The sequence below is a fragment of the Strongylocentrotus purpuratus genome, unplaced genomic scaffold, assembly GCF_000002235.5.
Source record: "Strongylocentrotus purpuratus isolate Spur 01 unplaced genomic scaffold, Spur_5.0 spur5_scaffold_5, whole genome shotgun sequence".
NCBI lineage: Eukaryota > Metazoa > Echinodermata > Echinoidea > Camarodonta > Strongylocentrotidae > Strongylocentrotus > Strongylocentrotus purpuratus.
The window spans coordinates 11,187,167-11,201,054 of record NW_022145611.1 but is presented as its reverse complement, the minus strand read 5'-3'; the positions used below and the strand labels follow the sequence as shown (position 1 = coordinate 11,201,054).

The window sequence follows — 13,888 nt, the reverse complement described above, 5'->3', positions numbered from 1 at the left end:
AATCGCCCCCGTGAGCAACCTGACGGGGGCGATTATGTAGCTCACGGAGGCGAATCGCCCACCGCCCCCGTGTATTTTGAGCGCTGGGACTCGCTATTCATAATAGGAGTAGATGGTCGCTATTCATGATACGAAATGAGGTTCGCTATGCATAATAAAAGTAGAGGGTCGCTATTCATAATAAGAAATGAGAAGAGAAACGATTTATTGTACCATTCTCGACTCTTAATCCTTGTCTGAATTCAGTTTTCCCCCTCGCTTTGACCTTTCATTAAGTATTAGAGAAAAATGACGATTTGTTGTATCATTCTCGACTCTTATTTCTTGTCTGAATTCAGTCCCCCCCCCCACCCTCCTGCGCAAAGCACGTAAGCTTTGGCCTTTATAATAATATTTAATGAAGTTATTAGAGAAAGAAGACGATTCGTTGTACCATTCTCGACCCTTTTTCCTTGTCTGAATTTGATTCCCCCTCGCCCTCCGGAGCGAAGCGCGGAAGCTTTGATGTTTCATTAAATTATTAGAGAAAGAAGAGGATTCATTCTCGACTATTAATCCTTGTCTGAATTCTATACCCCTCCCTCTTGCGCAAAGCGCTTAAGCTTTGACTTTTCATTGTTTAATGCAATTATTATTAGAGAAAGAAGATGATTCGTTGTTCCATTCTCGACTCTTAATCCTTGTCTGAATTCAGTTTCCCCCCTCCCGCGCGAAACGTGGAAGCTTTGATGTTTCATTAAATTATTAGAGAAAGAAGAGGATTTGTTGTACCATTCTCGATTATTAATCCTTGTCTGAATTCAGTTCCCCCCCCTCTTGCGCAAAGCGCGTAAGCTTTGACCTTTCATAGTTTAATGAAATTATTAGAGAAAGAAGACGATTCGTTGTACCATTCTCGACCATTTTTCCTTGTCTGATTTGAGTTCCCCCACCCCTACCGCGCGAAGCTTTGACCTTTCATAGTTTAATAAAATTATTAGAGAAAGAAGACGATTCGTTGTTCCATTCTCCACTCTGGCTACGCGCCTGCTTTAAAGGGAAAATGAAACAATCATGATTGTGATAGCACACAATAATGTTAGTAGAAATGAAAAAGAACAACAATTATTGCAACAACCATGGATAAATCACGGCCGGAAGCGTGGGCCGAGTGTCATATCATCAGGGGCGTAAATCCGTACCGAGGAGTGGGGGGATGATCGGCGATAGCCATCACATACTACACGCCAGGCGCGTACGCAGGATTTTAACATTTATAAATCGGGCCGAAAAAATCGCAACGACTCAGCCGACCGCTGAATAAGCATTTTTTTTTCAGGGGGGGATGTTTGTACAGGCCACCCCCCCTACTTCAAGCCAGGGGGGGGGGGGATGCAGCCCCCCTATCCCCCCGGGATTTACGCCCCTGCATATCATAGTTTTGTGTTATTGGGCGAGGGGGCGTAACGACCAAGCGAGATTTTGCAATGTTGAATGCTGACATTATCCCTAAGCCCAATATGTACGTTCTTTCCGCTATAATTATATCTTTCTAGCTATATTTCTAAATTTCCTGGGGGACGTGTCCTCCTATCGGGCCCAGGATTGCCGCCCTGTCCATGATTACTACCAACATGAGCTCAAATACAAGCTCAAGCGAGTTTATATGAGCTGAAGCCAAATGAAGGGCAAAATAAGATTTGTGAAGCGGCCCCACTACCGTTAATTACAAAATTGACTTTGCAGGGCAGGGGCTGTTTTAACGTTTAACTTAGATTCCGTGGCTCGAAAGTTACTGTCACTAAGCGCCATTTCCTTGTCTTTCCACCTTTCTCACCCGACTTCTTTCTTGTCTCTTCTCTTTTCTTTTCTCTTCTCCTTTCTTTTGTCTTCTCCTTTTGTCTTCTCTTCTTTTTATCCTCTTTTTTTGCGCCGCCAATAGGGGGGGGGGGGGGGGGAGGCCGCGGCCGTTTCGGCCCCCCAGGATCCGCCACTGAGTATGCCTGTGGTGTCAAAAACGTATCTTTTCTTCCTCTTTATTTTCTTTCCCTTTCTCTTTTTTGCTGAGGGGAGGGGGGAGGCAAGATCCTTTCGATCCAAACCTTGTTGGCGGGAAAATCGCAACTGACATCCCGTTTCTTTACTTTTCTTCTTCCTCTTTTTTTCTTTCCTCTTTTTCTCCTCTTTTTATGGGGGAGGGGGTGGAGGCAAGGCCTCCCCTCGATTACCTTCTTTCCCCCCATTTCTTTTCTTCTTCCTCTTCTTTCTTTCCTAGTTGCCCCCAAATTTGAAACGTGGGTTATTTTTAATTCGATACCAGTGATTTACAAATGTTTCCGAGAATTTGTTCACTTTTTGGTCAATCATAAAATTTTTGTATGCGTTTGTTGAAAAGTGACTAATTCCAAAATGTATACTCGGGCAAAAAATATGCTACTTTAGTAGCTAACGTGTCATGGTTTGAACCCCCCCCCCCCTCCACACACACACACACACCTTTTTGAAAAGGTATGTTAATGGGGAAATATAAAGAAAGAAAGAAAGGTGACCTGCCGGTTTCACAAATGAGGTATCAAAATATGCCGTCACACATAGGCTAGCGATTGTTTTCATTCGTGGAAAGGAAACGGTCAGCACTACCAGTCAGCACTACACCCTTCAGTGACCCTTGCCACTCCCTGAAATCAAGTCGACCAGAAGAGAGGTACAGGTACCTGAGATCCAGAGAAATTTTGCTTTCTATCTTCAATTTTGCCGGATCTATCCCAATTTCTCAAGATGGTAAGTAAAAATAATCATGATTTACTTTTTTTTACCTTCCTGAAATGTGTTGCTGTCGTCTACAGTTCTTATATATTTTTGAGGTATTAATACACCTGTTTATCAAATTCCGTTTAGGCATATTTCTCTCTCGAAACATTGGTCTTCTATTCACCTATTAGTGGTTTCTGTATGGAATGAATCCACTTTCCATACTTCGGTTGTTGATTCGTTGGGCAATAATCTCTGCTGCATGCATTGGTGAAACAGACTAGCGCAAATAAGACTACTGTTGTAGGGTTGTATTTACTTATAGTTACTAACAATTACTACATGATTTAATTCACGTTTTTTCCAAAATAATATACCTTTACTTACAAGTTTTGGGTTTTAACTAAAAAAGCTGTTTTCTCCATCATCGTATATGATTTATCTTGGATTTTCCTTTCTAATTCATCCGATGCTTTCTGCAGAAAATTCCTGCTATATTGCCGACTACTCAAGCCCGATAATTCCCCGATTTTTTAAATAAAAAAAAAACACATTTTAGTCATGATTTTTTTCTTTCTAAAAACGGATAGTCCCTGCGATCGAATATAAATCCAGTTAAAAAAAAAAAAGGGGGGGGGGGGAATTTTTAGACTTTGAACACCTCGCGCAAGGGCTCGGACTTCTAAAACCTATTTTTCTGTTTAACTCTCACTATCATCCCTGCTACTGAGCGAGGTTCACCCAGATAACCCTAGGATTGTTTGTGTTGCTTATTATGAAGTTGATCTCTGATGATTAAAAGAAATAAAGAGAGAGAGAACCAATATCATTATGCAATTGTTCAGGTTTGTGTAATGTACTCTTAAACTATTTCTTATAAACGTCTCAACCCTAAAAAAATAGCGCAACTATTTTTGACGAAAAGCATTATACTATACTGGATAAAGAATAATAACTTTATAGATAAAACTGGCTATAAAGACAATGTGGTATCGGCAAAATATTGATGCTATGATATCGGATATTTTTAGTCCAGGTCCTGGACGATTTTTTATTGATGCGCAACCCCCTCACATAACCAACTGTACAGATGGCGCAGTCATATTACCGCGCTCATTCACTTACTCCAGTGATTCACTTACCCCCGTGATTCACTTTCCCCGAAAAAAAAATCAGTTCCAAGTACGACTATTCTGCATGTGCGTATGTATGTGTGTGTGATATGGGGTGTGCACTCAATTAACCAGAACAGTCCAGGGGTGGACTAAATAGGGATTAGTACTGTGGCACTGGGTGAATTGCATGGGGGCAGCTTATAGAGGTATTCCAAAATGACATTCTAATATTCAAATGCATTCTTCTGTATACACTGATCTTTGTTATCTCTTTGACGTGACATGGCTTCTTCTCGCCCTGTAAACGAGAAAGAAAACAAGGTTATTTATAGGGAAAATTCGACATAATGGCCCGAATTCACAAAGCAAGGTTTGAGCTCAGACCAAGGTTTGACCTCAAACCTCCTTTTGTTTCGCCAAACCTCCTTTTGTTATTTACAAACCTGGTTTGTAAATAACAAAGGGAGGTTTGGCGAAACAAAAGGAGGTTTGAGCTCAAACCTTGGTCTGAGCTCAAACCTTGCTTTGTGAATTCGGGCCTATGATTGTGATTGAAATTGATGCAAAGATTTGTGTGTGGAATAAGCACTGCTTTTCACCAGAATCTTGTTTGTAAAAACAACGTTTACAAAATAATCTTAGCTATGCTGACTGAGTTGAGACGTCCCATTCAATACTCTTTGAAGAATGGAATTCTCCTAATCTGAAAGTGATTTTACAGCGCAGTGGCAGAATTGCGCCATTCCCTGTCATTAATTTACAAAAGGGCCTACATACATTACAGAGGAATCATTGCATAAAGCCTTAGTCCCCCCCCCCCCGGGGGGGGGGGGGGGGGGGTACTGAGATTATAGTCGGACGGGGGTGTGCGGCTGAGACCTCCGAACCCATACCCACATCCAAGGGTCCTTTTGCTGTAAATAAGTACCCATGTCTAAGGATTTCAAACGTTAAATATTACATTTTTTAGCTGTAATAATAAAATGGCCAATCATTTTGCAGTTTCTCGATAAAATTCTTTATTAGTAAACTGTACCATACTACATGTACGCATATGCATGTTCCCTCCTTTTGAAAACATCCCCTAAGTCCGGTTTGTAAAGTCAATACGGTCGGGATTTTTGTGTACTACGAGCCGGACTTTGGTGCGTGAAAAGTAGCCCTTTACCGGACATTTTGGTAACACGCATGGTATCCCTCCGTTCACGGAGTGGGGGGGGGGGGGGGGGGGGGGGGGGGGGAGGGGGGGGGGGGGAGACAAGCCAGACTGGGTTTCACCCAAGTTGTTGACCACACAGGGGATGACCCACCTCCGTTGGCCCCAGTGCCCCAAACAACACCAAACAAACAACAACAACAACAACAACAACTGTCTTTTAATATTCTAAGGGAGGAAGAGAGAGAGAGAAAGAGAGAGAGAGAGAAAAAAAAGAGAGGGAGAGAGAGAGAGAGAGAGAAAGAGCGAGCAAGTCTAGATAGTTCGAGGCTCGAATCAATACGTTTATTTATTTTAAGAGGGGAACACCTTTAGGTTATAGAATCTAGGCCAGAAGTGAGGGAGCCGAGGGGAGGGGGTAGGGGGGGGGGGTGCACAGTGCCCCACTCTTTTCAGGTACCACTCAGGTGCCTCTTTTAACCTAGGAAAGTTGCCCCCTTATTACTTCAGATAAGTGCCTCTTTTATGTTTAATAGGTGCCCGTTCCACGTCCTACCACCTCTGATAAGTGCCCCCTTCCCCGATGATAATTGCCCCTATTCAAATTACTTTAACAAGTGCCCTTTTCTTTTTTTATAAGTACCCCTTCTCACCTCTCATAAGTGCCTTTTTTCGTTTTGGCACGTGCCCCCTTGTCTTTCTAATAAGTGTCCTTTCTTTTGAAAAATGCCCCTTTTCTTTTTGATAAGAGTAAGTTCCCTTCTTCATAAAATAATGCCCCTTGCACACGTCTGCTAATTGCCTCTATTAAAATCTCTTAGTTGCCCCTTTTCTTTCGACAAGTTCCCATTTCCTTTGTAATAAGTGTCCCTATTCATGTCAGGTGAGTGCCAGTTTTCAGGTACAAAACATGCCCCTTATAACCTCTGCTAAGTGCCCCTTCACCTCTTTTCTAATTGTCTCTTTTCAAATCTGTTCAAACATCTTTGAAATATTTTATTTTGACAGTTTAAAGTGCCTCTTTTCATTTCCGGTGAGTGCCCTTATTAAAATTTAAGATGTGCTCCCTTAACTTTGTAATACATGCCCCTTTTCATCTCTGATAAGTGTCCCTTTTATTTTGAAACGTGCCCCTTTCCTTTCAATTCCGATTTTTACCTTGACACGTGCTCCTTTTCTTTTCAAATAAGTGTTCTTTTAGCTATGGATAATTATGTGCACCTTTTTCCTTTCACTATTTAAATATGCTCCCAATTTAGAGCGATAAAGAGCAACTTTTTCTTCAGGGTCGCCAAAAGCTCGCTCGCTACGTTCGCTCGCATTTTATGCTTTTACATTTTGTTTCTTATTAAAGACCTTTTCAGTATTTCATGATAATGATTCTTTTTACCTCTGTATAAGATGTAATTTTTCGCACTGCGACCTCACAAATACACTGCAAAGTAACATGCTTAAGCAGTATCTTGGACCATGTAGAGAGAGAAACAAGCAATGAAATCATCCCTGATTATCTGATCACAATGTAGGGGTATAAGGGCAAACCATGTATACTATTGGTATATTTCGCTTTGAGGTTTCCCTTTGTAGGTGACCCTTTTTTTCTCTCCAGAAAGTGCCCTTTTTTGTTTTGTGTTTGATAAGTCAATGAAGCAAAATACGACATTTCATTTTGTAAATCCTTAATCGCTAATAACGTTCTTTTAATTTCGTTTATTTTCTTCATTACAGGCAGCCGAATTATTATTTTCCAAAGAGAAGATAGCAGGTACGCAAAACAATGAGTCCGAATGTTTCAATTTTTAAAGTAGAAGATCAAATCTATAACAAGAGGGTATCATAAAACAATATTAAACATGATAATAATATTGCAATTAAAGTGTAAGCTCTCGAAGACCATCAAAATAAGATCACTAAAGATCTGAAAATAATAATTGGTCTTCTAGGATAAACAAAATTCTTGTTAACATTAGAGGACAGAGGTTGGTTGGTTGGTTGGTTAGTTAGTTTGTTTGTTTGTTTGTTTGTTTTGCCTGACTGCTAAGAAAAGCAGTTTTGTGCTTACAAGTAAGCAACCAGGGGACCAACGGCTTTCAATCCTTCTCGAGGGACTTGGTAATGAGGATTAATGTCTTACCATAAGGCACTAGCGCATAGACTAGTCAATCACGGGACCTCCCGGCTGCGCAATTTTTTTTTACACGCTAGCCTGGCCATTTCTATGATAAACACCATTGAAACGACTAATATTAGTCTAGCAGCCTACATGCGAGGAGCATGATGATAAACATGTACATCGTGCATGACAATCATCAGATAAAGACATAGCTGGCCCTTTTAAATGAGACGGCCATCGCAGCCATTGGGCGATGGAATTCAAAAACTTAATCTATTTTAATTTAATTTAGGAACTTTACATTAATCTTGATCTAAGCTTGAGACACGAACGACCGAACGTTCAGCTAGAGAGCAATCAAGTTAAACTACGGTAGGCCTAGTGCATGCCTACATGTAGGCTTTATCTCCAGCGCACTTTTACGAGTATTACGGCGAAACTGGCCAGACTAGCGTGTAAAAAAAATATTCGCCTCCCGGCTACGAGACCATTGCTCTACCACTGAGCCATCACGCCTGCTTGCAATTTGAAGATTTCGATGTCGAAAAAATCAAGCAAAATAACGTCTTATAATGAAAAAAAAAATCCAGTTATGTATAGTCATGTAGAAGTATACGCTTTCAAGAGGAACGACTTTGCTTTTATTAGCAATAGCCAGTCTTTTATATTATATAATTTTATAGTCAGTTTATATATTGGTCTTATTATGTACATTTATTTACTCGATGTCGCCAACAAACCTCTCCTGCCACTTTCCTCCCCTGTCTTACTGACATCGTATCTGCACTTTGTTTTGTTATTTTGTTATTACCTCTTTGTAGTACTCAAGGGAAAATTCTCCGAGCTTGAAAATGACGATGGATCCATCGGTGTTGGGAAGTTGGAAGAATTGATGACATCACTGGGAAAGTGCTTTCCTCAGACTGAGCTTAGAAAAAAGATCAATAAGGTTGGAGATGATGGTGAGTTCAGAGTTGAAGACTTATGAAATAACAACGAAAGCGATGATGAAACTGACCACAAGACGTAAATTGAAGTTTAATAATCTATGACTTGAAGCATAATTTTTTTTTAATTTAACATGGGTCGCAAACATCCGTAAAAGAAGTTTGACATGTTCAAAAAGAATTCTGTGATTTAAAAAGTAAATTGGGGTGCTGGCTGTTCATTCCTTGTCAGAGTTCGTCATATGCACGACAGGAAGCATAGCCAGAAATTTGACTGAAAAAGGGATATCTTGAAGTGATTGAAACAAATATTTCAAAGATGTTTAATTGATACTTTTTAGTTCATAAAACATATTCCATGGAAGAATAGTTAAAATATTTTGCATAATTGAAATAATATATTTATAATGTATATATATAAATCAATAGCTTGTTTGAACGTCTGTTTATGAAGTATAATACAGAGGTCTAGATCTCAACTCATTAGGCAATTATTTAAGTGAATTATCGGATCTAATCTTCGTGCATTGAATCGAGTATTACAAATGCAAGATGAATCACTATTCGAAAATGACTTTTGTGTGGGAACTAAGAAGCCTATTTTTCTTCATTCTGCTAGGTAACGGAACTATTACATTTTCTGAGTTTTTGACGATACTAGCAGGTGAGACGGATTGGGCATATTCACAATACCGCACTGCTTTCAACGCCATGGACAAGAATAAGGACGGATTCCTCAGGTGAGTTGAACAGTGATAGGGTAGTCTTAAGGAGTGAAGGGGTAAGAAGGGGCTGATTTCCGAGTCTTTTATGAGGATGGAAAAAGATTTATCAGGTAAATTTGAAGAAGAAAAAAATCCAATGGATTGTCCGTCCAAGTTTCCACTGTTGGAGAAATGTGGACGATAATCAATTTCTTGCTAAAGACAAATGGTAAACAGCGTGTTGGGATACCCAATCTCTAAGTATGCCCCTCCCGCCCCCTCACTCCTTCCCCGTCCCCGCCCCCCCCTATCTCTCTAAAACTATCAACTAGACAATAAGCTCCAAGTATAACTACGATCTACCACCACCGGGAGGTGATTGTCCGGATGGATGGGGACGATTATTGTGCTTGTTATGCTTGTACAAGAGTAGATCAATGATCATAATTTTATTTTCGATATGGTATGGTCGAGATCAGATTTAGCACCTCAATGCTGGATCAAGATTCATTACATTTGAAAGAATATTCGTTGATGATTTAGTCAATGACTTTAATGGAATAATTCAAATTTTGAGAAAGTGAACTCAAAATAATTGTTATTTGTTAATTATTTGCTTGCAGCGCTGACGAGCTGCGTGAAGCGATGTCAACCATTGCTCAACCGATGACGGATGAACAAATCGATGCCTTTATCAAGAGAGCCGACTATAATGAGGACGGTAAATTCGACAGAGATGGTGAGTGTATTGAATGGATAATGTCAGTGGCATAGTTTGAGCCCACCTATTGAAGGGAACTGGAATGATATGGGGAGGGGCTCCGATCTTACTCGTAAAATGAAACACGAATTTGAAAGGCTGCTGCTCAGAGGAAGGATTATGGAAGGTGGTCCAGGAGTCTTCTTGTCTCGTCCCTCCCCCCCCCCCCCGTTTCAAAACCTCACAGCCAGCTGACAGTATACACTGATTCATATGTACTACTAAATGAACCTTCCATAATTTTGTTCAGTTAAATCGTATGACAAGTAGTCGACTTTTACCTATAATCGTCGAAATATTATTAGCAGTTCTCATTAGACGTCATTTTTGGTTCGCCTGCGTAGCGGAGCGAGGCATAGGCGTCACTATATCCGGCGTCATTGGAGTTGTCGTCGTCGTTCGTGTTGTTGTAGTCAACAATAATGCTGTATTCGCAATAAATATGAATAGCTCTGAGGAGGTAGGATCACCTTCATCTGAGAAACTATTATTATGTTGCCTATATAGGCCACCTGACTCGAATATATTTGAAAAAGCAACTGATGAATCATCTGATCTACTGATCATAGGGGATAATAATATGGATGATAAAATGCACGTATCATTCCATGAAAATTAATCTCATAGAAGACATATTCCTTCTAACACAAATGATAAACAAGCCAACTAGAGTAACTATGTTATCATCAACTTGTATATACCATTTGTTAAGTTAAATACCCCAGAAGCACATTATATGTGATGTTGCAAACATTTTCCATGAGTGATTATTATATGATTTATTCATGTATTAACCTTATCATTAAAAGGAAACAACACAATACTCGTCGTTTTCGGGACTATAAATTTTGATGAAAATCGATTAATTGCTTTTATGAAAACAGCTGAATTAAGTCAATTAGCTAACGATGGTCCAGTTGAAGTAACATGGAATGCTTGGAAAGAAGCATTTTGAAAATAAGTAACAACATGCACCTATCAAAACAACAAGGGTAAAAGACAGGATTTGTCCCTGGATGACTCCAGAAATGGTAAAACTCGTGTACACCAGATATTTTCTTAAAAGAAAGTCCGTGTCTTCTCCTGAACAAGAAATTCGTACTGAATATAATAACAAGTAATAACAAATGAAAAAGAAACAAATATTATCTGTCTCATACCAAAACGAAAACAGGAATACTTCCGGGATAATAAACATAAGAATTATTCGAAGAAATTATGGGCAGAATGGAATAAGATTTCTGGAGTGACAAAGTCTAAGGACCTTGTCACGTGCGATAGCTCGCTTGACTTAGCTCATTAATCTAGAATAGGCTACTTAACCACCCTGAGTAATACTACCAAAGGATTCCAGAAATATAGGTTGAATGTAACATTTGACCATGTAACTCAAATCTAGGAGGATATTACAAATCTCTTTGCTCAAATAGAACACATCATATTATTGTCGTTTACAAAATAATAAGTCAATGTAAATAGTATACAGACATTCAATGACGTTTAAATAAATGGTTCTCTTCTCTAAGTTTATGAGAGTATGCATGGATCAAAACTATAATCCCGTAAATTCAACGTTAAACTTCGATGAAACTATACGACGACTGCAACGACGAATGAACGTATGTTGATCAGTGGCGACGCAGAATGATTGCCCTGAAGGCCTGAACGGTTGAGAGCTAGATACGCGCCCCGTTGATCTGGTTGAAGATAAACTAAACGTACAGGACTTCTCAGTACTGAAGATGTCCTGGAGCTACGGGCACTGACACCCCATTTAATAACGTTTAGCAGCATGCAGATACCACTTGTGGTGACCTAGCTGCCAGTCATTTACCTTGAATGATCTTGAAGCACCTGACTTTGTCATATAGGCCTACGTAGGCCGAGGTTGACCGCCGTCTAAAATAAGAAAAGACAGAAATCTTAACTGCATAGGTCCTAAAATTAACACGAAAACGCAAAATACAACTTTTATTACATTGAGTTCCCAACATTAGCAAAAATGTCCATATTTTAAAGAACTCAGCCAAACAAAAAATACATATCATTCGATAATAAAACAGCTTCATATCTATCCTCTTTAAATGTCCATATTTTAAAGGACTCAGCCAGACAAGAAGTACATATCATTCGGTAATAAAACAACTTCATATTATCCTCTTTAAATGACTATAACAATGAATGTTTAAGCATATAAAAATGACATAGGTTTACAATGATGTATAAAAATGTAATTTACTTACAATTCGGCATTGAGAAGAGGGGAAACAGTCTCAGCATGCACTGGGTTGGCACCACACCACACCTGGTTTCTTTCATTGGAAACACCCCCCCCCCCCCATTTCTCTTGAAAGGGGCAGATCAAGTTCGAAAAAGGAGCCAAATCTGACTGAGGTCAAATGTCAAAGATCAACTAATTTTTCACGAAAAGCAATGTACATACATATTGAATAGAACTTTGATGATGAAGGTTCAAGACCATCTTATGTAAAGATCTCAACGATAATTATGTACCTTAGTAGACCTTATGAATAACGCACAATCCCAAGATGATTTCGGATCGCTTGGTCAACAGACAGTTGAGTTATGACATTTAAGAAACATCGCACTTGAGGGATATTCAATCAGAGGCCGAGGCATAATTCTCAATCGTGCGCAGTATAATATTTTTCTAGTCTGTGTTTTTATGTAAAACCAAAGGTTTTTAGATCGTATTAGCAGCATTCTTAAGAAGTGTTCTCTCATTTTCCAGGGATGAAGTCTATGCAACATTACCATTACAAGAACCAAAATTCACATCCTGAAAGCTTGAAATTACTTACTTTTCATATGCGTATTGGGTTATCATTCGTATCGTGAAACGCAGGCGAGACAACATTTGCAGATTGCCTCATTTATTTTCATTCACTGCATATTTTTTCTCCTTTACTACTTTTTCAGAATTCACTATGATGGTTCTTGATGAAATGGTTCGTTTTTGATCATTGAACTCTTCTACTTCAACGTCGAAAAAGTGTCCTTTTCTTCTTCTTGAGGACTCCTCGGGAGAGGGTTATATAATCGTCTCGTATCAGATTGTTCATATGTTCCGGTGAATTTTTTGTTAAGCTGTCACTTTTGTTTGTTTGTCTTTTTCAAAGAGTGCTTCGAATTTCAATTCACTTTATTTCTTCACATTTTGTCATTATACCCAGGGTGCTTTTATAACTTTTGTGTACTCCTTCAGGTATAAATGTTGCTTTTTTTTCTTTATTCTGAAAGCCAACTATTGGTATTGCATTATGATACATTTGACATCATAATTTTGTTTTTTTCGTGTGTAATGTATTTCGTGCCTGCGGTTAGGATGGAGTTTAAACACCAAAGAATAACCATGTCCAAAAAGTGCCATGGTACACAAGGGAGAAGAGGAATTTAAACTTTCTTACATTAATTCATAATGGTCTTTCATGTGAAGGTGTTGAGATTTATTCACTTGACTCATCGCATTAAATTGAATGGTTTATTGAGCATACTGAAAATGGCAGCACGAAGGCTAAATAACATTTATTTTACAATAAAAGCACCTAAAACAAATAGCAATGTTGAAACAGTTAGTACATAACACTTGCAAGAATACATTCAAAGATTAAATTAATTAGATAAAACGTTATGACAAAACCCCCTCTCAATCTGGACCTCTAGGAAGATCAGAGCTATTTAAGTAATGGCCCTAAATAGAGCTATTTATCCGTATCATTTTTAAGTAATTATATTTAGTTGTTATGTTCAGGTGTATGTAATATGTTTTTATACGGAAAATGAAACCAAACCAAACCAAACCACTCCAAGGGTTGAGAGCCCGGGACTAACGTCCTTTGACAAGGCATTAATCCACATTTGCCACTCTCCACCCAGGTGTTAATGGGTACCTGGCAATTACTGAGGTAATGATCATTGCAGGGCCTGCAGGAACAGCAGTATTTATACTGATGTTGTTAGCCTGAGTTAACCAAAATTACTATCAATTTTATTATTATTATTATTGTTATTTTCATCATTTTATGGGGATATCACAGTGAAGTAGATAAAATGGGTATGTTGTAAACAATTATATACGGTGACATTTATAATCATGCATTTTTCACTAAATAAAACTTTGCTAAATAATACTCTGATATTTCTACCGTCCAGTTTGTAATTGTAATTTATTTGCTGTAAAGAATTGATCATTTTATTTACAAAAATATATCACAAACGTTACTCGCTTCATTGACAAAGACAGAGATGGTGGTGACAGATGACAGAGATGGTGGTGGTAATGATGATGATTATTATGATGATTATAATGATGGTGATGATGATGATGATGATGATGATGATG

The 13,888-nt window shown here is 38.8% G+C and overlaps 1 protein-coding gene across 1 annotated transcript; it reads left to right on the top strand.

Moving 5' to 3' along the window:
• The first annotated feature begins 2,594 nt into the window (after positions 1-2,594).
• LOC585042 (calmodulin-2/4) lies at positions 2,595-13,676 on the top strand. Its single transcript, XM_784883.5, has 6 exons — positions 2,595-2,760; positions 6,730-6,766; positions 7,936-8,076; positions 8,681-8,801; positions 9,389-9,504; positions 12,466-13,676. The coding sequence occupies exons 1-6, from the start codon at positions 2,758-2,760 to the stop codon at positions 12,504-12,506; spliced, it is 459 nt and encodes a 152-aa protein (XP_789976.1). The 5' UTR covers positions 2,595-2,757; the 3' UTR covers positions 12,507-13,676.
• The last annotated feature ends 212 nt before the right edge of the window (positions 13,677-13,888 follow it).

Coding starts and splice junctions, on each gene's coding strand:
- LOC585042 (XM_784883.5), top strand. Junction 8,077..8,680: donor CAATAAGGTTGGAGATGATG/GTGAGTTCAGAG, acceptor TCATTCTGCTAG/GTAACGGAACTATTACATTT. Junction 9,505..12,465: donor CGGTAAATTCGACAGAGATG/GTGAGTGTATTG, acceptor CTACTTTTTCAG/AATTCACTATGATGGTTCTT.